Source organism: Leptonotus elevatus, chromosome 18 (genome assembly GCF_054856555.1).
Source record: "Leptonotus elevatus isolate MCC_2025b chromosome 18, RoL_Lele_1.0, whole genome shotgun sequence".
NCBI lineage: Eukaryota > Metazoa > Chordata > Actinopteri > Syngnathiformes > Syngnathidae > Leptonotus > Leptonotus elevatus.
Genome location: NC_141256.1, coordinates 7,641,445 through 7,667,684, shown reverse-complemented (window position 1 = coordinate 7,667,684; position 26,240 = coordinate 7,641,445). Strand labels below are relative to the sequence as shown.

At 39.5% G+C, this 26,240-nt stretch overlaps 1 protein-coding gene across 5 annotated transcripts in view; it reads left to right on the top strand.

The window, feature by feature from the left end:
• The window catches only part of utrn (utrophin), a 156,049-nt gene that overhangs the window by 13,270 nt on the left and 116,539 nt on the right, over positions 1-26,240 (top strand). For 4 of the 5 annotated variants that reach the window (XM_086061753.1, XM_086061751.1, XM_086061752.1 and 1 more), the window contains exons 3-30: positions 2,748-2,809; positions 4,233-4,325; positions 4,817-4,894; positions 6,480-6,572; positions 6,701-6,873; positions 8,480-8,595; positions 9,399-9,565; positions 10,703-10,924; positions 12,030-12,211; positions 12,466-12,616; positions 12,792-12,911; positions 13,739-13,840; positions 13,989-14,096; positions 14,183-14,362; positions 15,318-15,481; positions 15,583-15,706; positions 15,787-15,874; positions 17,151-17,395; positions 17,492-17,651; positions 18,618-18,736; positions 20,409-20,546; positions 21,932-22,045; positions 22,183-22,338; positions 22,442-22,612; positions 22,933-23,136; positions 23,205-23,339; positions 24,462-24,611; positions 26,043-26,204. In XM_086061753.1, the coding sequence (XP_085917879.1) occupies positions 2,748-2,809; positions 4,233-4,325; positions 4,817-4,894; positions 6,480-6,572; positions 6,701-6,873; positions 8,480-8,595; positions 9,399-9,565; positions 10,703-10,924; positions 12,030-12,211; positions 12,466-12,616; positions 12,792-12,911; positions 13,739-13,840; positions 13,989-14,096; positions 14,183-14,362; positions 15,318-15,481; positions 15,583-15,706; positions 15,787-15,874; positions 17,151-17,395; positions 17,492-17,651; positions 18,618-18,736; positions 20,409-20,546; positions 21,932-22,045; positions 22,183-22,338; positions 22,442-22,612; positions 22,933-23,136; positions 23,205-23,339; positions 24,462-24,611; positions 26,043-26,204 (3,977 nt within the window). Of the gene's footprint in view, positions 1-2,519; positions 2,536-2,747; positions 2,810-4,232; positions 4,326-4,816; positions 4,895-6,479; positions 6,573-6,700; positions 6,874-8,479; positions 8,596-9,398; positions 9,566-10,702; positions 10,925-12,029; positions 12,212-12,465; positions 12,617-12,791; positions 12,912-13,738; positions 13,841-13,988; positions 14,097-14,182; positions 14,363-15,317; positions 15,482-15,582; positions 15,707-15,786; positions 15,875-17,150; positions 17,396-17,491; positions 17,652-18,617; positions 18,737-20,408; positions 20,547-21,931; positions 22,046-22,182; positions 22,339-22,441; positions 22,613-22,932; positions 23,137-23,204; positions 23,340-24,461; positions 24,612-26,042; positions 26,205-26,240 lie in introns of those variants that run through there. The other variant, XM_086061754.1, reaches the window with a different exon arrangement.

Below are 26,240 nucleotides of genomic sequence, written 5' to 3'. Positions count from 1 at the left end.
TTGCAACAAGCTCTTTTTGTCATTGTTTTCAACAGGTTTGTGAATAATGATGAAACTTAGCTATATTTTATGGATAGAAATGTACTTTTTTCTGATGAAAGAGGAGACTCTAATCTGTCTTTTGGTGGGTTCCATGTTTTTATAGCAATAGAACACAATATTCTTTGGGCCTTGCAAAAGCAGTCAAAATCCAGTAAAACAGCTGGGAGCGAAGGGGGTTGCTTGAGTGAAAATGGCTGGGAGTTAATGAGTTAAGGTAGCTAAATATTCAAAATGGCTATTTAGTTAGGGGTCTCGGTAATTCGTGGAATTGCGAGTTTTGATAGTTCAACCTCTCAATGTTTTGTGACTGATGAGGCGTATTTTTCTGAAAGTTTTTATTTTTCTGGGAATGTGCATATTTAATATAGTTTTATGCAGATTTGGTATTACAAGATGTCACTTGGTTGAGCAAATTTTCGCTGTGTTTTAAATCCGAAATTTAAAGCTTTTGGATAGGCCATTACTTAAGTGAAGGGAAAACATTTTTGCATTTAAGGAAGCCACAGTCACATTTCCACTTTCCACCTTTTATTGAATTGGACAAACAATCAAATACAAAATTAAAAAAAAACACTCCGATAAGGTCCATCTGCTGACGTCACATAGAAAAATCAAGCAACATAATTATTTTATTTTATTTTCTGAGCTAAATCCCGTTGAGCAGTGAACACCTACCACTGCCCACTGAAGAGAAGTGCCCCTCGGCTATTTTAGCTTTGCATGTTTATATTTTCTGAGTTGTATAAGTGTCAGGCTAAGTGGTGTTGTATGTTATTTGCAGGGTTGTCTTAAGCACTTGTTTGACCATACACACAGTATGTAAGCAGTCATAAGTAAAGAGACTTAAGAGGACACACTTTAATGTTGTTTATATACATTGCCCATGGGAAGGTTTCCACTACCTTGATCTTTCCAGCTGTTTGACATTCCTGTGCGACGGCGGTCTGGACTCGGGCACATATGAATTGGTGTTATTGTGCTGTGGGGGCGGCAAGGTAAAGGCCCCAGGAGACTTCTGCCAACCCCCCCCCCCCCCCCAGGGGCCTCAGAGGCCTGCCACAGGGAGCTGATAAGGCTTTCAAGTCAAGGGAAATGCCGATAATGTGTTGAGAGCACAGCTGCACCGGACTGCGATACCTGCGTTGACGTTATTGATGGCATCTATCAGTTAATTAGGCAGTCTGTGAGTCAGACTCCATTGTTGTCACTCTGCTCGTTTCCTGTTTTATTTCCAGAGGTGGCAAAAGTAGCTGTACTTAAATAGAAATTAGAAGATAGAAAAGCACTGATTCAACAACAACAACAAACACTAAAAGGCAATTAACTCATTCACGCAGCCATTTTCACTGAAGCAACCCCCTTTGCTCCCGGCTGTTTTACTGGATTTTGACTGATTTTGCAAGGTCCACAGAATATTCCGTTCTATTGCTATAACAACATGGATCCTACCAAAAGAGCGATTGGAGTCTCTTCTTTCATCAGGAATTTTTTTTTTATTTGTATCTGTTTACGTTTTGCAGCAATTAGCATTAGAATATAGCTAAGTTTCATAATGATCCCAAAACCTGTTCAAAACACTGGAGAAAAGAGGTTGTTACAACATGGCCCTGGCTGATCTCTTATACTCTGTTGCCATCTCCTGGCCGTTTTTTGTAATAACCACCATTGCTTTAAGCGACCTCTTCGTGTCAGCTGTATCAAAGCCTTCTGTATTCTCTAGCATTAAAAAAACGTATAAATATGTTTTTGGGAGTGCAGGACAGAGTATAAAAAAAACTTATTTATAAGTTTTTGGGTTTGAATGAGTTAAAGGTAACCTTTAAGATGATTTTTGTAATGTTGTAATATGTGAATAAATCAGTGTTATGAGACTAAAGTCGTAACGTTAAGAGAATTAAGTCATAATTCTACGTAAATAAACTACAATACAAAAATAATTCAAATGTTATAATGATATAACCACAGTTCGATGAGAATAAATTTGATATGGTACAAGAATGAAAATGTTTCCTTATCAGTGTGCCCCTAATACTCCTCTCTAATTATGTTGTCTTTGATAGTAAAGAAAAAAAAAAGCACTCAATGGCATATTAAAGTCCAAGTAAAAGTTCGGATGTTAAGTTGAAGCCAACATACATTTCCCTGATATCCATCCTTGCCTCCACATGGTATGTTATTATTTTTCCAGCCAGCCAGCAAGCGGCCACGAGGACACAAAGAAGCGGACAACTGCGGGGTCCGGTGATCATAACCTCTGACCTTTTGTTCGGTTCATGGTGTTTTTACGCAGCGGCCTGTGTCCTGACAGTGGCACTTAACCACACACATAACACAGACTTTTTTGTTGTTGTTGCTGCGTCTCCGCCTCCTCTTTGAAAGGCTTTTTTTTTTTTCACATATACAACTTAATTAACTTTTTTTTAATTCTGGAAACACGACATGAATTGTGGCATGGGAAGGATTCACTTAAACTGAAGTAAAAGCATAAAAAAGGTACTTTCAATGAATTTCCAATGGACAATTTAGTAGTTATTCACCACTAATAGCAATTTGGACTCCTTGGACATCTTAATGTGCCGTTTAATTTCAGGCTGGAGCTTTTATGGCTTGAAATTAATTAGCAACCAGCAGATGTGGTTATCATCATAATTAAGACTAATGTGAAGTGAAAAAAAAGCCTGTTTTTTTCTTCTTCTTGCCCACAGATGAACATGACTTGGTGCAGAAGAAAACGTTCACCAAGTGGATAAATGCACAGTTCTCAAAGGTAACAACTTGACTGTGATACTTTGATTTTATTGCTTGTTTACTCAACAAAAAACAAGTTAGCTGCTGTAATTTGGGTTATTTTATATACAATGTGATTTCGTTTTCATGTTCGTTAGTCACTACCCAGCATCAACTGTATAATTATGTTTCACATAGAGAGCTGTTTACAATCATCTTTGCCTATACAAAACACAAACTCAATGAATAACAATACTTTAATAATCTAAGTTTAAATCAGGGGTGTCAAAATGAGTGCGTTAAGTGTGAGTTAATTTAAAGTTACTTTAACGGCACAATTTTTTTTTAACACGATTAATTGACAGCCCCGTATTTGAAAAGCCTACTGTGGGAATTCCAGTCGCAGACACGTTCATGTCAAAATTTAGCAGCAATAAATGTAATAATAATGCATATATTTGTGAACACTGGGGTTAAGTTGTATTTTACTATTATAAAAATGTGCAGAATTTCACAAATCACTTCATGTTAAAGATTAGATAGCTCTTAATATGAAAAGAAAAATGCACTGAGCAGTCGTCAATGTCTTAGAAATGCAATAATGCCATCTAGTGGCAGAAAAATGATCAACACAAATCAATACCACACATTTGTTTTTTACAGGACACTGCATCTTTCTAACTACATTTTAGGAATTATTATGAAATTCAAATATGCAGCCATATTTCTATTAGTTTTTATTATCACTTTTATGTTAACAAGAGTATGAAAACTATTTTATTGTACATTTAGAACAGGTACAAAATTTGAGATTAATCGTGAGTTAACTATTGAAGTCATGCAATTAATTACGATTAAAAAATGTAATCGCCTGACACCCCTAGTTTAAATACATTGAAATAAGTACTGCGTTCATTTTGACATCAGAAAGCCATTAAAATAAGTTAAATGTCATTGTTTCACATGGAAATTTGATGGCTTTTCCTAAAATTACCCTCAAATCTACAAAAATTTAAATATTATTAATAGCATTATTTTGTATAAGTGCTACAAAGTGTTTTAACAGGGGCTGTTGCATGTGTGTATTCAGTTTTTACCAGTGTCTATAAAACAAAAACAATAAACGCTAGGGGTGTGCCAAAAAATCGATTCTCATAAGAATCGCGATTCTCATTTAGTACGATTCAGAATCGATTTGAAATGCCCCCAAATCGATTTTATTTAAATTATTTTATACTGTCTTGCCTTTGTTTGTGTGTGCCTTTATTGGGAAAGCTGTTCATGTTGTACCCAATTTGGTCACTTAGGGGCAGTGTGGTTCCACGCGCTCTGATACACTGTTAAGTTGTAGCCAAATTAGCAATGTGTTTTCTTTGTTTATGCTCGATAAAGAACCAAATCAATCAATCAATCAATCAATCCGAGTAAAGAAGTGGATGTTTTGCTGCGTGTCATCCAAACAGGTGGGTAAAACGGCCATCAAGGACATGTTTGCTGACTTGAGGGATGGGAGGAAGCTGCTGGACCTGCTGGAGGGCCTCACTGGCCGCGTCCTGGTCAGTTACATGACACAAATATTTAACAAACTCGATCAATTTGTGTGTTTTTTTTTCATGTAGCATTATGATATACGCATTGTTCATTAGTTTCCGCTCTTTATCCTTCCGTTATATATATCCTGCTTGGTCCCAACAGCTGCAGAAATTGCAATTCAATCTGCGCTTAATATGCTTAATCCCTTCGTGCTAGAATAACAATAAATCTACAATTCTGTCAAGTCAGTGTAGCGCCTTATAAAAGATTTACAGCTGGTTGCAATTTAGCCTGGCATTCTTTCCATCAATTCTCAATGGAAGGCATTGATTCTCCTATCAAGTAGTGGCTCACGTTGTACATTCAACTACTTTGCTTGCGAGTGGTTGCACTTCACAATGCCCATTAACTGAATATCCCATTTGCCGTCATTTCCTCTGAATTTATACGTGATTCTTGCGCCATTGTGCTCAAATCAATAATCCTTAATTGTGCTTTGATTCTTATTCTTCAGACCAAAGAGCGAGGCTCCACCAGAGTACACGCGCTCAACAACGTCAACAAAGTGCTTCAAGTTCTGCATCAGAACAATGTGAGTGAGTGCGCTGCTTTTTTTTTTGTTTTTTTGGTCACCAGGTGGGTGAAAGTCGGAAAGTGATTTGCGGGGTTTAATCGCACGGATCGCCGCTGTTTTGGTAAACATGACATTAGACGGGACACGCTGGTCTCATTCAAAGCAGGAAAAGACCCAAATTGATATGAAATGTCCTCCTTTCCTGTCTGTGTGACCTTGCAAGTTCCCCGTTGCAGTTTGTTTGAGACTTATAAGGACACTGAGCGAGAGATGCAAGCCAAGCGGAAGAATGAGGCTAATTGGAAGCAGAAATGGGGTGAAAGGTGGACTCTGCGGTAGAGCGAGGTGTCACTAAGCTAAACACATGACCTCACGCGGCCCATGCTTGGGCTTGATCCTGTCCAAAGAAGTCAAACATGGTCTTGCTATAGCTTCTGTGGCGCGGTGCCTTGAGTTAGATTTTTCCGGGACCATGTTCACACTTCCGTATCGTAAATCATCTTTACCCAATAAATGTAAATGAATCCGTTCCTTGTGGGAGCAGAATAATACAGGCATATAGATGCACATAAAGAAGACACAACTGCTCAGAAAGATGCGGTAATGTGAGGTTTTTTTTTTGCAGAGGATAAAGATGTTGCCTCTCTACATGTGCTGCGGCACAGTTTGTGTTAAAATATCTGTTGCCTAAATGGTTATAAGTACTACCGCAACGGCAATGCTAGTTTTGTTAGCTTGTCAGTGGCGTTTTGCAATGTGTGTTAGCATTAAGATAGCGGACTCAGATAAAGTTACAGTATGTAGTGTTTGGTTTTGTGTTAAGAAATTTCTGAGAAACTCCAATTGGGAGTAGAAATAAAAATCTTAAAGAAAGCAACATGGCCTCTTTTTCAAAGAAATGTATACTAGGTCTCGTATCTGTTGCCTAAATGGTTATAAGTACTATCGCAACGGCAATGCTAGTTTTGTTAGCTTGTCACTGGCGTTTTGCATTGTGTGTTAGCATCAAGCTAACAGATACAGATAAAATTACAGTTTGTAGTTTTATGTTAAGAAATTTCTGATAAACTCCATCTGGGAGTGGCAGTAAAAATCTTTAAAAAAGCAACATGGCCTCTTTTTCGAAGAAATGTTTACTAGTTCCCAAACTGCTGACATCTAGTGCGCGTGACACAAATTTTTGCTTGCAACTTGATAAAAAAATAAATAATAATTCATTTGCATTTTCATTGCATTAAAAGAAACTCGCAAATCGAGTCCGTCTTACCGTAAATCAAATTAGTGCTGAATGTGGATTTAAATGAATTTAAATATCTTGAATTTAGTGTTGAATACCATAAACCTAACAATTAAGCCTACACATAACTTTTAATTACAACCATAAAATACTTACTACCCTAACCCTAATCCTGTAATCTGAACCCAATAACCTTACCCCAACTCGTACTCCTAACCTAAAACACTATCACAAATCACATCTTTGCCCTATAATCCTAGTCAGGAATGATATTCTGCTGTCATAGGATGAAGGAGTTTATTTTCTTATTTTTCTTTTACTTTGCTAATCTTGGGTTGTTTCTTTTCTTTTTACTGAAATCGTCAGGTGGATCTAGTAAACATTGGTGGGACTGACATTGTTGATGGTAACCACAAGCTTACTTTGGGACTCATCTGGAGCATTATTCTTCACTGGCAGGTGAGCACATTCGTACAGAACACCCCCCCCCCCCCACCGCCCTAATACTATATATTATAGCTAAATGGTTCCAACGACAAATTTACAATTCTGATATGCTCCTTTTTCGTGCATCATCTTTTCTACAGGTGAAAGACATCATGAAGGACGTCATGTCCAGCCTGCAGCAGACCAACAGTGAGAAGATCTTGCTCAGCTGGGTGCGTCAGTCCACGCGCGCTTACCCGGAGGTCAACGTGCTGAACTTCACCACCAGCTGGGCCGACGGCCTGGCTCTCAGCGCTATCCTGCACCACTTCAGGTGAGGAGCATGCCCCAAGTACCGTCATGGCAACGTCATCCGTCCTGTTAGTGCTGTCCATACAGAAAAGAGAAAAGAAAGAGTAAAGATGTAAACATTAGGGCCTGACCGATATGGAATTTTTTGGCTGAAATTTAAAAAAAAATAATTTCATAACCGGTTAAAAAAAATAAAATAAAATAAAATAACATTTTACAATATTTTGTCCTTTAGTATTTAACATTACAACAGAATTAAATATCATTAAAATGTGGCAGATTTGTATTTATTTTTTGGGGGAGAGATATTTAAATGTAATTTATCTTTGTCTTATATTGTAAGGTCTTAATGTGTTAAAAAATACAACTTGCAGATCTTAAAATGGCTAATAGCGGCCGATTGAGTTGGGCCCTAATAAACATTCACAATTGGGAAAACTCAAAACACTCTCAAATCAACTTTCCCCATTTAGATGAATGGAAATGCCATTAATTTGTTCCAGTCTCTCCCCAAAAAACTAACAAACAAAATTTCATGAGGAAAATTATACAATATTGTACCAAATAAAAACATACATTAACAAAATAATTAAACAGAATGTAAAGAATAAAAAAAAAAAAACATTATTAATTTGTTGTTGATCTTTCTGCTGTGCCACTGAGCGGCGGTGTAATACAGTCATACAGACAAACGAAGAAGAGTTTTTACTCAACTATTTAAGTGACTCAATCATTTGCAGTACTGTTAATCTGATAAAGTTGTTTGCTTGTTCACATATCCATCCCTATTTTTTTTTTCTCATGCTTAACTGCTGCTTGCTTATTCAGGTTTCCTCGATATAATTTAAGATTATTTAATATTCTGCAGCAAAATCAGCACACGCTGGGGTTGTTTAAAGAATACAGTACTTTCATCTAAACTTCTCTTTTATGCTTGCGTAATACTCACTCCCAACTATCTTCAAAAAGCCGTGGCTGCGTTTGATCTGACTACCATTTGTATTTTCTTATCCCAAGAAGGTCTCGTCTGACTTCGTCATCTTTTGATTCTATCAAACAGGAACCACAAGTGTACTCGCAAGTCTGATCAGTCATGAGTCAGCATTAAGCAAGTCGCATTACGTGAGACTTATGGTTATGTATAGAAATCTATGATTGGATATTATTTCCATCAGATGCAAAAATGTATGCTATAGGCAGAATGCAAAGCATGTGTGTGTGTATTTACAGTAGGTGGGGGGTTGGGTCTCCTGTTTGTGTGTGTGTGTGTTGACCTACCCTGTTTACGCCTGCCCTTTTGGTGTTTGCACATGCTTGCTGCGTTGTGTGTGGAAGAAAAAGCGAGTGAGCCGAGGACCCCCACCCCCCCTCTCTTCTGTAACCGTCCTTAGCTGTTGTACACTCACTCTTGGGATTTTGAGTTGTGAGAAAGGCCAGTGTTGGTTTAGACTCGGCCCAGGGCTTAGGCGGATCACTGATCCCTTACATTCCACATCCAACTCGCCCCCAATACAGTCTTTTCTCTTAGCGCAGTATTTACATACTGTACATCCCATTCATATTCTTATATTGTGTATCTATAAAGGACGACTTTTATCCTAAATATGATGTTTTCCTTTCATTTGTAGGCCAAATGCATTCAGTTGGGACGATGTGGTCCAAATGAGGCCTGTTGAGCGTCTGGAGCATGCCTTCACTGTAGCCAAAGACCAGCTGGCTATCGAGAGGCTACTGGACCCTGAAGGTGAGGCACCCCGCTGACTCGTTTTGAACACTGCCATGTTGACAAACAAGCAAGTCTGTTTCGACCAATCAATGAAGAGCAACATGTTTAGCTAGTACCCTAACCTATACTAACTAATCTTACTACCAATTCATCATCTGGTATATTATGGGTTTTCTGACTCTAAAGTCAAACTTTTTTTTTTCTACGTTTAGTTGATGCCCCAGTGAAGGGATAAATTGGGTAATCACGGGAAATGCACTATAACACATCATGTGTATAGAGCATCAAAAAAGCATGAAAAATTAAAATTTATAATGGGAGTCAATGGGCCAAAATCTGGACATTTTTACTCATGTGTACTATAAACATTTGTTTCCCAAGTATAATAATGACAATAATCATTTTGAAATTTTGGATGGTGCCATTTTGAACTTCAACATGTTTTGGACAATTGGGTGCAATTTCAGCTCACTAATTTTTTTCCATATGCTTTATATTTGATATTAATAAAAAGCAAAAAGCAAAAAATTTGACACTTTCCTTACGAGGGTAAATGTGTTAAGCACTGTACAAGCCTGCAAATTTACAAGACTTACTTAACCCCCAAATTAAAATTTTGCCATTTACATAATTTACATTATTTGAAGAACATGAAGACATTGTCACAATACCTCCACATATTTTGTTCTCTTATCTTTTTTTCTAGTGGTGTACATCCACCTTGTATTCTTTTGTTTAGCCATATTTAAGAAGTGTTAACTAAATAATTCCATCCTGAGGTCTTCACCATCTTCACATTGTGTCATCCTTTGTTTCCCCAGACGTGGCAGTGCAGTTACCAGATAAGAAGTCCATACTTTTATATGTGACGTCGCTTTTCGCGGTTTTGCCCAAAGACGTCAGCATGGAGTCCATCCGAGAAGTGGAGGCGCTGCCGCGTAGATTCAAAGTGGAGGCAGAGGATTCGGGGCCAGGCCTTGGTGCACAGGTAACTCTTTTCAGCAAAGCAGGTGACATCGTGGCGTAGAGTTAAAACTATAAATAACCGTTTTGAGTGAGTCTGAAGCGTATTCTCACCATAAACTGCGGTTCACTGTACTGCGCTTTTCAATCACATCGTCACATCTGGGGTGTTGTTAGAAACCATCAAAAGCACCTTTTTAAGTTTTATTTATTGCCCCTGGCCTCACACTTCACATCCTGGAAGGAGCGCTGGAAAACTTTATTGCATCTGATTGGTCCAGTGTTGTGGATGGGGTGGGGGGGGGGGGGGGGGGTATTTTCCTGGCACGCTTTCTCCCGCCACAGGAAGTGATGCGTAATGCCGCTGCTTTTGTGACCATGCGGGGGGACAGAATAAAGGTTCTTTGTTTGGATTGATGCCCTCCCCCACTTCAGTATTTGATGCAGAGTATTGCCTTGTGACTTCATGCAAAAGAGTTTTCCAGATTTGTGACATTTTGGAAACGCAGTCATACGGTGTGAACAAGCGTTTCCCTCTTCATGTCCAAAATGTCAAATTCACATTTCAACAACCGTAATAATTTTTGCCATTTTGTTGTTGAGTGACCAACACTGTTGCATCTCGAGTTTTGTGCCATTGCGATTTATAAGTACCGATTGTGGCTTGACCTGCCCTGCAAGTCAGAAGCCACCTCCCAGCATCCCATAATAGGCCCGCATACTTCTTATTCCTAACTGCAGGGCAGGTCGCTCCACATGCCTCAGAGCAGTCACGTCGAGCCTCTCCCTCCTTTAACCGATGCTTCTATTTTAAAACTCAGCAGCAGCTGATTAGACATCATTGCCATATGAGAAACACAAGTCAAACTACATTTGAGCTTTTGTTGGACAATATTGGGAGACGGGACAAAACCCTGCCACAAATGGCAAAATTGTGCAAAAATATTTGTCAACAGTTTTAATTTCCTTGTTTTATTCAATGGTGAAACTGAAATTAATTAGTGATTTGAACAAATCCTGTGTTTCAAAAAAATCATCGCTTAAAAATAAATAAATGATCTCCTCACTCCCACTAGCCACCTAGTCCAGAAAACAGTGTCCGCTCCATGAAGAAACAACAATAAGTTCAAAGGTGATTCTTATGAACGGGCCCCTTTCTCAGAATACGCAGCTGAGCAAGAGTCCCCGACCAGAGACCCCCGACGCCCCGATGGAGCAAGAAGGGGAGATGGAGGGCAGCATACTGGAAGCCGACTTGGACACCTACCAGACCACCCTGGAGGAGGTACTGACCTGGCTGCTGTCGGCCGAGGACGCCCTGCATGTCCAGGATGAGGTGTCGGAAGACGTGGAGGGTGTCAAAGAGCAGTTTCACACACATGAGGTGAGAGGAGAGGTGAAAGGGTCATCAGCTAGTTGTGGTCGTTGTTATGTTAAACCAAAACTGGGCTCAGTTAGTTCTGTTTTGCATTCACATTGCATTATTTTATTTATTACACAACTGCCGATATCTGTGACTAATTAGTGGAATCCAGGACAAAGCATGAATCTGAATATTGAAACAAAAAGATGACCGAGATAAGTACAAAGCTCAAAGGTTTACTTAGTTTCAATTTCAATTCGTTTGTAACATGCATTTTTTCTTCCTATTTTGGGGTGTGGCTTAAACAAGAGTTGCCCCTCCCTCACTACATAAGAACTTGAGTGTCTTTGTTTGCATCAGTGATTATCCACTGCAATTGTTTTGCACAGTTAGGGAGCTAACTGACTTAACTATCTTATCTAGCTAAAGATTAGTGCACATGTCATGGAAATATGGCAGTAGAATGAGATCATTAAAAAAAAGCTGAACTTTGCGCTGTCGTACAGTTAGCAAGCTAACTAACTTAGCTAGCTTGGCTAGCTAAAAATTAGTGCACAGATGGCAGTAGAATGAGATTTAAAAAAATAGCTGGACTTTGCTCTGTCGTACAGTTAGCTAGCTAACTAACTAACTTAGCTAGCTTTGCTAGCTAAACATTAGTGCACATTTGTCATGGAGAGATGGTGGAAGAATGAGATTTAAATTTTTAAAAAAGAGCTGGATTTCGCGCTGATGTAGCTGCTTTAGAGTGCTTCATTGTTGGCCTTAAGTGTGCGAATGACAATGGGGGGTAAGGGAAAACATTTCTGTCTCTATCTGTGCCTTGAGATTGGCTGTCACTAGTCTAGGGTGTAGTCTGCTTGGGATAGGCATAGGATTTTATTCCTCAACAGAAAAGTATCAAATAATGCAGCGCCACGTGTCTGTAATTTTAGCACCCCTAACCAAATTACATCTTGTTCTGAACCAAACTCGAACTCTGAAAAGGTTGTCATTTTCATGGTTATTTGAGTATTCAAACTTGTCATTAAACTCGTTAAGTCTTAACATGGCTCTCGGGCCTGTCATGAGCGGGGTTCATTTCCCTCGCAAATTGTGACCGCGTGGCTCTTGTCGACTTTGGAAGGCCTTCATGATGGAGCTGACGGCTCACCAGAGTAGCGTGGGCAACGTTCTGCAAGCCGGCAATCAACTGATCGCCCAGGGCAGCCTGTCAGAAGAGGTGGAGGATGAAATACGGGAGCAGATGAGCCTGCTAAATTCCCGCTGGGAGAGCCTACGCGTGGCCAGCATGGACCGCCAAGCCAGGTAAAAAGAATTTACCATTTGAAGCTGTTTTAACGATTAGTGTACATACACCGCGGGATCGAGGTCATCGGTCTTAGCGCTGACCTCTGATGTTTATGGCTTTCAACTTTGAGGAATGTGCAAGGCTGCGAGCAATGTGAAGGTGACAACTGATAAGCGCTGAGCTTTTCCCCTCAAGGCTTTGCGGCAGTCCGTCTGTTATCATCGTGTCAAGTGTTTCAAAGACAAACATACACCTTTTTCTTTGTCTTTAGGCTTCACGAAGTTCTAATGGAGCTCCAGCAGCAGCAGCTCCAACAGCTTTCTGATTGGCTGACTCGAACAGAAGACCGCATCAAAAAGATCGAGACTGAGTCGCCGGCAAAAGATCTCGAGGGCTATAAGGAACGTGTCGAACAGCATAAGGTAAAGACACTTTCTATACCAATTGGCTTGATTGTTCTACTTTATGAGAGCCAGACACTTAAAAACCCTGTAAAATGAAAACAACAACACCGAACACTCAGACTACTTTGCATAAGTAATCTCGGTGGAAGTCACGCTAATATCACATGTGTTGTTTTTTTTTTGTCAATCTCAGGAGCTTCAGAGTGACCTGGAGGCAGAGCAGGTGAAGGTAAACTCTCTAACGCACATGGTAGTTGTGGTGGACGAGAACAGCGGCGAGAGCGCTACTGCCGCCCTGGAGGAGCAGCTCCAAGTAAGTGAACCTGTGATCTCTGCTATCGGTTATCAAAGGAAGATTTTTTTTGATGTAAAGTACATTTGTTTATTTTGTGGGGTAAAAGTAGGAATTACTTAAAGTGGAAGTCGACCAAAACATTTTGTTGATAATAAAATGTTATATGCGCCCCCGTTTGTTTAAACACAGCGTTCTGTTTAATATTGTATTTGTGGAATATGAATTAAGCAGCAAAAAACACCTGGTTTTGGGCGGACATTTTGCCACTTGTCGTCGATTGAAAATGACATCACAGTTGCTCAGAGCTCAGTTGACGACCGATCAAGTCTCACCTGTTTTCTGAGTTTGGTCACGTGAGGTTTTCAAACTGAGCCGTGATTAGTTGTTACCTGAGCAACTCTGATGTCATTTTCAGTCAACACTCAACAGCAGGTGGCAAAATGGCCGCTCCCTGAGATGGGGGGGGGGGGGGGGGGGATAAACAAACGCAATATTAATCAGATGGCCGTGTAGTGGAGGGCGCATAGAACAGATTATTGTTAGCGAGACTGATTACTTGAAGTGCAAGAGAATGATTGATACCTTGTCAGTCACACATTCCTTGTGATTGGTTATTTTTGTGGCCCTTTTTTCCAGATAATTTTACTAATGTACTGTTGTTAACTCTGAAAAATTCAAATAAATAAATAAATAAATAAATAAAAAGGATTTCTTTTTTTGGGAGGTGAAATTTGGAAACTACCCTTATTAGAATATTTGTACATTGCTACTTCCCACCACTGACATTATATGTGATGTGTAGACATTTAAGATACCTAACGGGCGATTGACAACATTTCATTCAGTCTTTGGGTGAACGCTGGGCGGCCGTTTGTCGCTGGACAGAGGAGAGGTGGCACAAACTACAGGAAGTCTTCCTGATGTGGCAGCAGCTCGTGTCGGATCAGGTAGAACATCCTGATACTATCTCTTTAATTTAACAGTGTTTCCCAATATTTATTGAGCCAAATGACATACAGTATTGATATGAGAAAAACAATCTTTTGCATGACACACTTTTAGACTCGAGCGTCATTTCTGCTTTCCCGTCCGCAGAGTTTATTCAGAGCGTGGTTAGAAGAAAGAGAAGAGGCCTTGAGTGAAGCGCAAACCAGCAGTTTTAAGGATCCAAGTGAAATCAACGCAAAAGTGCGGCAATTAGCTGTAAGTAAAGAGGGGAGCTCTTGTTGGAGGCCACCTGCGGATTACCCAGCATTCCCTTCTGATTGCCATGTTATGAAAATGTGTAGATTCTCAAGGAGGATATGGAAAAGAAGAGGAGGACCCTAGACCAACTTTCCGACGCGGGCCGCGATGTGATGTCGTTAATACGGAGCGGCGAGGCTGGAGCCATCATTGAGGCTGACACCGAAGATTTAGCTCATCGATGGGACAACCTGGTGCAGAGGCTGGAGGACTGCTCCTTCCAGGTGGGCTTAGTGTATGGCAGTGCTGTCGCTTTTGTTGTCATTTTTCTTGACCTTACTCCGGGGTACTATAATGTATAATGGATCTGATATTGTGTGTTGTAGTAAAAAATATATTTAATTGCTCGTGTTTGTGTTGAAAAATACATTAGAAAAGGACCTTGAAGAAATAATCACATATTAACTCATTCACTGCCATTGACGGCTATAAACGAACTATTTCCATTAGTTTAACATTTTTCCCCACTTTTGTTAATAAGAGTATGAAAACCTATACTTTTTTTATTGTACATTTAGAACAGATATGAAATTTGTGATCAATGGTGAGTTAACTAGTGAAGTCATGCGATTAATTCCAATTAAAAACTTTAATCGCCTGACGCCCCGAATTTTTGATATTTTCTTTTTCTTTTTTTATTCATTCACTGCCTTTGACAGCTATAAACGTCAAAAATTAATTTAAACTATTTCTATTAGTTTAACATTTTTTCCACTTTCGTTAACAAGAGTATGAAAACCTATAATTTTTTTATTGTACATTTAGAACAGATGTACAATTTTTGATTAATCGTGAGTTAACTAGTAAAGTCATGCGATTAATTACAATAAAAAAAAAATGGAATCGACTCTTACCCCTAATTTTTAATAATCTTTTTTTTAATGAATTTATGGCAGTGAATGAGTTAAATAGCAATCTCAATAATGAGAGGGAAAAATATTACAATACATTTTTTGTGACCCTGTTTTCATGAATTACAATGGTTCTGACAAAAAACACATTTGAGGATTAAAAACAGCATGCAGCATAAGAGTACAGTGGTGCCTTGAGATACCAGTGATCAAACCTACAAGTTATTCGAGATGAGAGCTGCCATTTGGCCAATTTGTTTGCTTTGACTTGCGAGCAAAAATGTCAACTCTCAAAAAAATTAACACATTGGACTCGCTCTCTACCAAGGTGGTGGAAGCTGTCACCGATGCTGGGATGACTCAGGTGGATGAACAAGTCGTCATGACAACAGTCGCCGTGGCTGCCGGTCATTCGTCCGCCGACCAGGAGCTGGCCCCTCCCGCCCCTCCCAAGAAACGACTGGTGGAGACAGACATAGAAGTCAGGAGGGTGTAAGTAGTGCTCGAAAAGCCTGCTGTTGAAATAGTGAATCAATACATCCACAATCATCAATGCACTTTCAACTGTTTATTTAACGGGACAAACACTGCAGGTTTGAAAATAAACTTTCCGACCATCTGAGTTGGATCAAAAAATGGAAGGCGTCCACTCAGACTATAGCCTCCACACAACTGGACCCCACAACTGATAGTCAGGAGCTGCAGGAAAAGATCAAGGTTGGAGGAGGGAGATGGTGCAAGATTAGAAAATGACAAGTTGGAACGTGGCAGTTCAAAATGTGCTTTGGGGCTTTTAGGCTCACGAGGTGGAACTCAAAGCAAAGGAGTCCGCCGTCGGTCAAGTGATCCAGGAAGGTCGAGGCTTGATGGAGCAATTGGAGAGAGGTACGTGATGAAGCCGTCACGTTCAACATATCAATGTGGAGTTTGTACCCGTTAACATATTTGGCTGACATCTTTAGAAGAGTGCACAGGGTCCAGAGTGGAATCTATTAAAAAATCAATTGAACTGATTTGCCCTCTGCAACGTGTCTCTGTGCTGCTGCTGGTCTTTTGTGCTCCAGATTTATGACAATTTTATTATTATTATTATTTTATTTACAAACCCAATTCCCAAAAAGTTGGGACACTATACAAATTGTGAATACAAACTGAATGCAATTATGTGGAAGTGCCAAATTTCAATTTTTTTGTTCAGAATAGAACATAGATGACAGGTCAAAAGTTTAAACTGAGAAAATGTATCATTTTAAGGAAAAAATATGTTGTTTGTAAATTTCATGGTGGCAATAATAATTGCATTCAGTTTTTATTCACAATTTGAATAGTGTCCCAACTTCTTGGGAATTGGGTTTGTATTTAAATGTACACATTTTCAATTGTTGATGTATGTTTTTAGGGTTTTACACCATACTTCATAATGAGCAGACTTGTTTTATTTAATTTGTCAATACTGTATATATGTTTTTACACTTTATTTTCAGTCATATTATGGAATTTAATCATCACTAGTTTGCACAATTTACCAACTGTGCCTTTTCCGTATATTGCTTTCTTACTGCCATATATGGGTGTGCTTTAAAAAAATATATACTACATTTGGATGGAAAAAATTAAAAGATCCTTAACTCATTCACTCCCAGCCATTTTTACTGAAGCAACCCCCTTCGCTGCTATTTTACTGGATTTTGACTGATTTTGCAAGGTCCGCAGAATATTCTGTTCTATTTCTGTAAAAACATGGAACCTCTCAAAAGAAAGATTAGAGCCTCTTCTTTCATTAGGGAAAAAAAAGCATATTTGTGTCTGTTTCCATTTTGCAGCAATTAGCTATAGAATATAGCTACGTTTAATCGTTATTCACAAACCTGTTGAAAACAATAATGGGAAAGAGATTGTTGCAACTTGGGCCTGGTTGATCTTTTATACTCTGTTGCCACCTGCTGGCTGTTTTTTGTAATAACTACCATTGCTTTAAGCAACCTTTTCATGTCAGAAGCTGTACCAAAGCCTGTATGCTATAGCATAAAAACACACACACAAAAAACGCATAAATACGTTTTGGGGAGTAAAGGACAAATTATTCAAACATATTTATACGTTTTTGGGTTTGAATGTGTTAAGTATGTAATTTGATTGGGGTTTTTTTGTGCGCCTTCAGAGGGCGTGCATATGGACTCCGTGCGGGCGGACGTGGATCTGATCCAGACCGAAATGGATGCGTGTGCAAGGGAGTTGCAGGCGGCCCGCGACCGAGTAGACGCCCAGACTCGGTCTAAGGCACTGTCGGCCGAACTCGCAGGACTGGATCGGGTCTTGGATAAACTGGATGGATGGATGGACTCCACTTGTGCTGTAGAAAAGTGCGACAGCGGACAACTCGGGAGCCTGAGTGAAGAATGTCAGGTACAGTAAACATCTATTTATCATAGGTGAAAAAAAAAAAAAACTAAACAAAAAAAAGTTTCATGATCCCCTGGTATGTGTGTTTGTCCCTTTTAGTCCCGACTCGTCCCGCTCAGTGCGTTGAGTACACAATTGAAACAGATTTGTGCAGATGTGGAGTCGCTGCCTTCTTTAAAAGACAGCACTGTGCTCGTGTCGTCGCATCACGCCTCCACCTTACAGCGACTACAGAACAAACAGCAAAAGGCCAGTCAAGGTAGCCCTTCTTCATATGTCACACGTGCACAACATGAACTCATAAACATGAAAGTGTAACAAAAGCTCACCAGACGAGCAGTCTACATGTGGACAAACGAGTCAGACCGACATCAGCATTTGCCTGACAGCGCAAATCGAAAGTTACCAAAATAAAAGCAGCAAAAACGAATTAAGATTCAGGAGCAAACAAAGGACTTTAGGCTAATCCCTCATCGATTAAGAGGGACGTCCTTAGTCTTTTCAAACATTTTGGCAGGGATTTTATTCCTCTCATTTGACAGTAATGGAAAGAGAAAACTTCTAGTAAAAGATGGGCTCCGCTACAATGACTTTTGTAAGGTGATACCAAGAGACCTCAGGCCCAGGTGTGTGCTTGCTTTGCATTCTTTGCCTTCTGGACTCCAGCAAAGAAAGTTGGATAAGAGCCACGGAAAATCTATTCTTTTTCTGCTCTGGCTTTTCTCTCGTCTTTATGTCCCTCCTTGGCTCCATCACAACTCTGTATAGCGTGCATCTGGAAAATATTCACAGTGCTTCACTCTGTTTTAAACTTTTGTAATGTTACAGCCATAATTCAAAATAGATTCAATTCCCCACTGTATAAGAATTTAAGCACCTTTTGTTCGCATCAGCCGTGAGCCGTCTCAATTCCAGCATGAATACTTTCTGGATACGCTTTATGTAAACAATCGATGAAATCACCAACTAATGACTAGGTAGGAAGAAAGACAAGTTATGAAGAAGAACAAGAGGGCAAAAAGGAATGTCATCATCTCATGTAGTTTGTGTTTTTTGTTGTCCCCTTAGCAGCGTAATGATTGGCTGTGTTAACTATACAAGCTGTCAAACATAAAACGGGATGGGAAACCCCACACATGCACACTACTCAAAACATCTCGCTGCCCCCGTGTGGTGGAAAAGCATGCGTGACAATGTCATCTCCGTGCCGTCATCCAAATTCTAGCCCTGGAGGCCATCAAGACTCGATCTCTTCTGGTGGAGGGGCTGGAGGCCAGGCTGGCGTCGCTGAGACGAGGAATCAGCGACGTTGCCACCACTGAGGCGGCGGTGCAGCGAGCACAGGTGGGTGACGTGTATGTCAATGCACAAATGAGTTTCTTTAAATCATTGAGCAGATTAACATCTGAATATGGAGGGTTACTGCCTTAAATTGGTCCAAATTTGAATGGTAGAAATAAATGATTCGATTTGCACTTACAAAAAAACAAGCTAACAAACTGACAGACTGACTCACTTTGTTAATTATTTTAAATTATGAGGAAAACAAGGGTTTTGTAGTTGTTGACAACCCAACTGGCTAACTAAATAGAATCAAAACATATTTTTGTTCTTATTGGTGCTTCATACTAACTAACTAACTGGTGAATAGTTTTTACACTTGACTGAAAGACTGACATATAATTTTGAGCATTATTAAATCAAATAGCTACAATTATACTGTAAACTAAGCAATTATCTACTCTCTGGCTAACTAACAAACAAAAACATAGACTTTTCGAAATTGTATTTTCACTTACTGACCGGCTGACTGACTTATACACATTTTGGCAATAACCAGTATAGCTATAAATACAACAGTCACCATAAGTTAGCTAGCTAATTAGCTAGCTAAGTAGTTAGCGAACTAGCTTGCTAACAAAACACACTGTTATAAGTAGTATTTGCGCTTACTAATGACTAACTGACCCTTCTCCATATTTATGGTAGAAATATCAGTAGTTCTTCCATTGTATATTTGATTCTTAGGTTTTATCCGCAGCTGAGAAAACAAATGTCTCGTTCAGCAGATGTTTAGTTTTTTTTTTGTACAGTGGTCTTCCTGTGTGTACAGTATGTTTATCCATCCATGACATCATCATTTGCAACACCCATCAGCTGCCTTTTGTCAGCCCCTCGCTTCTTTCTGCACTGTATCGGACCCCTGGATCAAAAGAGACACGTTTGTACACGTGCATTGTATTCTGTGTGTGTGTTATTGTCAGTGGTGGGAAAAATAACCAAGTACAAATGCTTTTACTGTATTTAAGTTACAGGTATCATTCTGTACTTTTACTTGGGTATTTATCTGTTGGTCTCCTTTTTGCTTTTACTCTCTACATTTGGAAACAGATTTTTGTTTCCGTTTGAAGTTATGAAAACAAGATATTGTATTTGTACTCAAATTTCTGTACTTTTTTCTTTCTTAAGGTGATGAATCAGTTCTTATACTTATATTAGCAGTCTTTTTATATAATTTTACCTGTACATCTACTTAAGTACAGAAGTACTTTTTCCATCTTTGCTTACTACTCATGTCTCCCTCTTTTTTTTTTTTTTTTAAACTGCCCTCCCCCGTCTTTTTTATCCTGGTTTGGAATGCGGCTCAGTCTGAGCTCTTGTTATGGCGGCAGTGCCGGCGAGGTGGGGGCCGGTGGGTAGTTGGCACATTCTGGGCACCGTGCCCTGACATGCAACACACATTTCAGTGTCAAGGAAACATGACAATATAAAGTCACATGACACAACACGTTGTGGCTCAAGGCCGAATGATAAGTTTCAGAGGTTTACAATGCCGGATTAAAAAGGGACTCATTGTGAAAAAAAAAAAAAATACCTTTTAATTTTGTCGCTGGGTGTACCTGAAATGAAAGAACCATGTCAAATTGATATCTCCTCTTCAGTATCTCTCTAATAATTGCAGCAAGACAATTTGCTCTTATAGTAATAATTGAAACAACTTTTTTTTCCTTTCCAGGGTTTGTGTCTGGACATTGAACAAACGCAACAAGCATCGCATCCCGCGGAACAGCAAAGGTGGACTCAGCTGTCCACCAAGGCCCGTGAGGAGTTGGCGACGCTCAAGTGCATCCTGGGAAGCATGAAGGACAATCAGGTAAAATAGCTCCTCTTTTGAACCCTTGGAGGGAAAAAATTGGCCCAAATTTTCACTTTTTTACTTTCTATTTAATTGTCATTACTGTAGGTTTTATTAAAGTATTATTGATGAGCGAATGCTGCACAATTTTTTTTTTGGGGGGGAGTAGTTGGAATGGATTGATTGCTTTTCTATTCGTTTAAATGGGGAAAGATAATTTGAGATGCAATTGTTTTAGGTTATGGGGGAGGTCACGGAATGAATTTAACTTGTATCACAAGGCGCCTGTCTCATTGTCTCGCTCACACTTCTCCAAATAAGAGGCTCAGCGTGCATGCTTCAAGCGGTTTGGTTGAAGCTTAGTGTAAAACTGAGAAAATGAAACCTTGTATATCCAAACATCAACATGTTTAACCACACCATGTAATTTTGTTCTACAAAAGTCAGATAGCTTCATGCTAACCTATAATGCGAAGCGGAAATCGGCATTGATATTTCAGTATTTCGAAACCTTCAAACATAACTATTACTGGAACTTAGTTGGGGTCCTTCTTTGCCCCTTCTTCTTGCTCTTTTTAAATGGCATTAAAAATAATTGATCGCAGGGGCGCGAAAAAACGGAACAAAAAGAAAACTGAAGAAAAAACGGTCCAAGGAGAAAGGTTGGCACTTGATGGTGATGGATAGTTGGAGTCAAAACTCCATTTTATTTAATTTTTAGCAAGTTTACTTGTTTTGCTAGCCAGCTCGCTAGCCTCTGGATTTTATTTATAGATGTTAACCTTCTTTTGGCCAGCCCAGAGTTTAACTAATAAAATGTGTAAATTGTTGTAGAAAATGCTTAAAAGTGATACATTTGTAATTGGGTACAAGCTTTAAAATGACACTGTACATCACGCTTTTTAATATAAAAACAGATTAGTTTTAATATTCTGTATTACTGCAATATTACTGTAATTAAAAAAATAGGAATATTCACTCATGGTCTATTTGCTTGATAACCTACGGAGCTATTTTAAGTTTTTTTTTTAATTGCACTTTAAAATTTAGTTTGTTTTGTTGCGTTTTATTTAAATTAAACATTTGTCTAAACACTCAAAAACGGTTTTATTTATTAATGTAAAAAATGCTGTCAATTTTAGATGTTTAATTTTAACTGTAGTCTGTTTTGTTCAAGTCTAATAGAATGTGGTTTCTTAGGAGATCATCTAAAGGGTTAGGAATCTCTTTGTAGTTTGGCGAACTAGGGGCCCCTAAACAACATCTTGCCAAGGGCCCCCGTGAAGCTAGAAACGGCCCTGACTGTAAGAGGCTTTAAAAAACAACAACAACGGATCACTTCATAATATAGGTGTTTACTGTAGTGATGGTATTGTATAATCATATAGTGACGTTGCCTTCAGGTGCAAATGGCGGAGGTGGAACGCTGGTTGGAGGCCGTTCAGGAGCATTTGCCCCGAGATGCGACAAGGTCGAGCGACGCGCACAGTATGCAGGATGAATTGAGTCACTGCAAGGTCAGAAAAATGCATTTCTTACTCTCACCGGACACAATATTAGGAACACAGTTTTATCCAATTTACAAGTTAAGGCAATTTAAGAATATGTAGTGCATCATTTAGACCGTGTCAATAAAAAGTCAACTTTGATGCAGGAGTATGTGAACGAGATGGAGTCCGTGCAGGGTGCGTTGAAGCAGATGGACGAGAATGTGAATGCCGTGCAGGCGGCTGCGATACCGGGGCTGGCCAAGTGGGGGCAGGATACGGCGGAAACGTTCCGAAGTCGATTGGAATCGCTTTCGAAACAGGTAGAAACGTTTTACTCGTTCGTGGGCCATAATTTGTGAGCTTCAGATCTATTTTTATTTTTATTTTATTTTTTTGCAATAACAATTTACACCTGTTTTGCAGTTGCTGAGCCAGCAGGTTCGTTTATTAGAGAGTCAAGAGAAGCAAGTGAATCTGAAGAAAGACTTGGCAGAGATGCAGGAGTGGATAGCTCAAGTGGACGAGGAGTTCCTAATGAGAGACTTTGAGTATAAGAGTCCGGAGGAGCTTGAGATGGCGCTGGATGAAATGAAGGTGACAGGGTGGTGACACAGAACCGTGAATGGCATTTTTTTTCATAAACACAATGAACCCCTGTTTATCACGGGGAGATACATTCCAGGTACTCCAGGGAAAATTAAAACACTCAAATGTTCCACTAAACTATATAATTTTGTTTTATGAAAGTCACATAGCCTAATGCTAACATATAATGTGAAATGCCATAGACATGCTGACGAACTTAGCACATTAGTGTAGGTAAACAACTTTTGCATACACAGAGCAACAAAAAATACAATATAAAATAAAAATAATATTAAACAAGCTTTGACTCTCAATGTATGTGTTAATAGAGGGCTAAAGAGGACGTGCTACAGAAGGAGGTGAAAGTGAAGATCCTGAAGGACAGCATCAACCTGTTGGTGTCCAGGACAGCACCCCCTGGTGGTGGTGGAGGAGGAAGCGGCGGGCAGGGACTGACAGCACAACTAGAGGACGTTTTGGGCAACTACCACAAGCTCTGCGACCGGCTCAAGAGCAAATGCCACACCCTGGAGGTACGCCTGCCTGCAACTCTAGTTGGGAAATCACTCAAATCGTATCTATAACCTTGCATGTAATGCAGGAGGTGTGGTCATGTTGGATGGAGCTGCTGCAGTACTTGGACATTGAGCAAGGCTGGCTCAACGCCTTGGAGGAGAAGGTCCAAGCCAAGGAAAGTCTACCAGAAAGCACCGAAGTGGTCCATGAAGCACTCGAGGTACAAACATCCCATGGACACACTTGCATTGGCACCTACTTGTGACTCAGCTGGAGATCCAGTGGTCATATCACTAGTTTGGAGTATAGTTGATGTAGTTTAAACAACCTAAATACCAGTTCATAAAGAATCAACTCATTCACTGCCAATGACGGCTATAGACGTCAAAAATTCATTTGAACTTTTTCTATTAGTTTCCCATTTTTTTCCCCATTTTTATTAACAGTATGAAAACCTAGAGTTTTTTATAGTACATTTAGAACAGATATAACATTTGTGATTAGTTAACTATTGAAGTAATGCGATTAATTACAATTAAAAAAAAATAATCGTCTGACGGCCCTAATTTTTTATAATCTTTTCTTTTTTTCTTTTTTTTAATTAGGGGCATCAGGCGATTATTTTTTTAAATTGTAATTAGTTGCATTACTTCAATAGTTAACTAATCACAAATGTTCTATCTGTTCTAAATGTACTATAAAAAAAGGAGGGGCTGGAGCCTATCCCAGCTGGCTTAGATCATGATTAATTCATTGTGACTCCTTTTGGTGTGAACTTCTTGACCACCTAAGGGGGCAGTATAACACAATCAATTTACCAAATTGACACTTATGAGGTTTTGCCCGATGCCAGCAATATGTTTGTGAGTATATGTCAACATTTATTGCCGCAATTTTGTGTTTAAATATCCATTGCTTGATCAAGTTCTCCCCCAGTGCACCATGCAAACATGCCTTAATGATTAGAATAGCAAACAATTGTTTCAAATGTCCTGGTAAGTGTGTCCCAAAACTTTTGCCTTCATGGTGTACACTCTTGCAGAAAGTCTAGCTCGGAGCCGATGTCTGGCTGGTTGCTATATCTGTAGTCTGCCCGCAGCATCACTGTCAAAGTCACTTAGCTTCACACTGTGCTTCACCCTATGCTGCCCCATTGTTCAAAAACATAATGAAGACTCTTCAAGACAAATCACCCCCCAAGAAAAAGTCCACTAAATGATGACCGTCCATTCTCTCTCACTTCTTTCCCACCCCTTGTTCAGCTTTCACCATTTTCCTCAATGTTGCCTGATGTAATTGTTCACGTTCTCACTGTCGACTTGCTCGTCCAATCACATGCCAGAGCTTGGAGAGCGCACTCCGTCATCCGGCGGACAACCGCACACAAATCCGAGAGCTTGGTCAGACGCTGATCGACGGCGGCATCCTGGATGAGCTCATCGGCGAGAAACTCGAGGCCTTCAATTCTCGCTATGAGCAACTTAACAACCAGGTGAGCAGTTTTGAGCTCTTACAAACAATGAAATATTAGGGCCCGACCGATATGCATTTTTTTTAGGCCGATGCGGGGTTTTGGAAGAATTTTTTTTACTGATTAATCTGCCAATTATTTAAAAATATATATAATGCATACAATTACCCCTATGCCCAATTCCTTATCAATGTGTGTCACTTACGCACAAACTCGCTATTAAAATAATCTGCTTTGAATGACAAGTTCATAGTATGACCTTATCAAAAAATATACAAGGTTATTGTATAGATTTATGTGTGTCAATAATAAAACCATTCTTACTTGTTTACAACTACTGTAAAACATTAACCTTTTCATTTATATATTTTTATCTTGTGTTATTTTCACACATTAGGAAGAATTTGTGCCTTTACGTATTGTTACCTAATCTGTGGGTATGTGTTCCCACAAGATTTGTTTGTGGATATTCGTTATTTGAAGGAAAAACACTCCCAAAGTCAATGCTAACTTCCTGTTAGCATTTGAATGGGATCCTCCCTTCACTTTTAGTATTAGCGCTAGGCTAGCAGTGTTTTAAAAACAAAGCATGTTTTGTATTTAAATATACAGTGGATGTAATTCTTAACGTCATGTGTTTAGTTTTACAGTTAACTCCAATTGCGGTGTCATTAAACAGCTTAAAGGGCGCTTAGGGACACCAGAATAACATACGCTACACTCTTGCTAGTTGCTAATGCTACGTAAGCAAAATGGTGCATTCAGGGTACTTTCACAGCGTCGGAAAGTTCGGTTTTCTTCGTTAACGTTTTAAGGGGAAAATAATCGTCCATTTGGCCTAATTGGCTGATTGTTTGGCTCATAACGCAAAGTAAAAAGTCAACATTAACAAACACACGGCAAGGAATAGTGATGTTTGCCACCACTTTTTTTTCCAGACCGGTACCAGTACGAGTACTCAACTCTTGAGTAGTTACCGATACCAAGTACCTATATCACTAGTATTTTGATACATAAAAGTGACAGATAACTTATGTCCTATATCTCCCAATATATAATTTCCCCTTAAATTTAGATGAAATTAATGGCAATTTTTCATTCTTCTAATTCCTAGTCTCGTCTCATTCACGTATTTCTATCTGTATATGTCTTATTATACTGCCCCAAGTAGCTCCCGCAGTTCTCCAAATAAGAGGTAAAGTGTGGGTGTTTTAAGTATTTTAGTTGAAGGTCACTGTGAAATTGCTTCATAAACGAAGGGAGAATCCAAAAGTATATATTTAAACACCCAAATGTTCAACCGAACCATATAATCAACGTATTATATCTTAATGCTAACTTAATGCTAACATGGAACATAATTGGGACAAGCGGAATAGAAAGTGGATGGATAGATGTTGTTTTGACCCTAATGAACCACATTTCAATGAAATGTTGACCTCCTGTTTCCAGGCTACCGACAGGCAGTCGGGTCTGGAGCAGCAGCTGGTGGCACTGAAGGAGAACGAAGAGGCACTGCGGGCCCTCCAGGAGTCTCTTTCTCAGCTGGACCACACGCTCACTTCCTATCTGACCGACCGCATCGACGCCTTCCAGCTTCCGCAGGAGGCGCAGGTACGCCGCCGCACAAGCGGGAGATGACTTTGAACC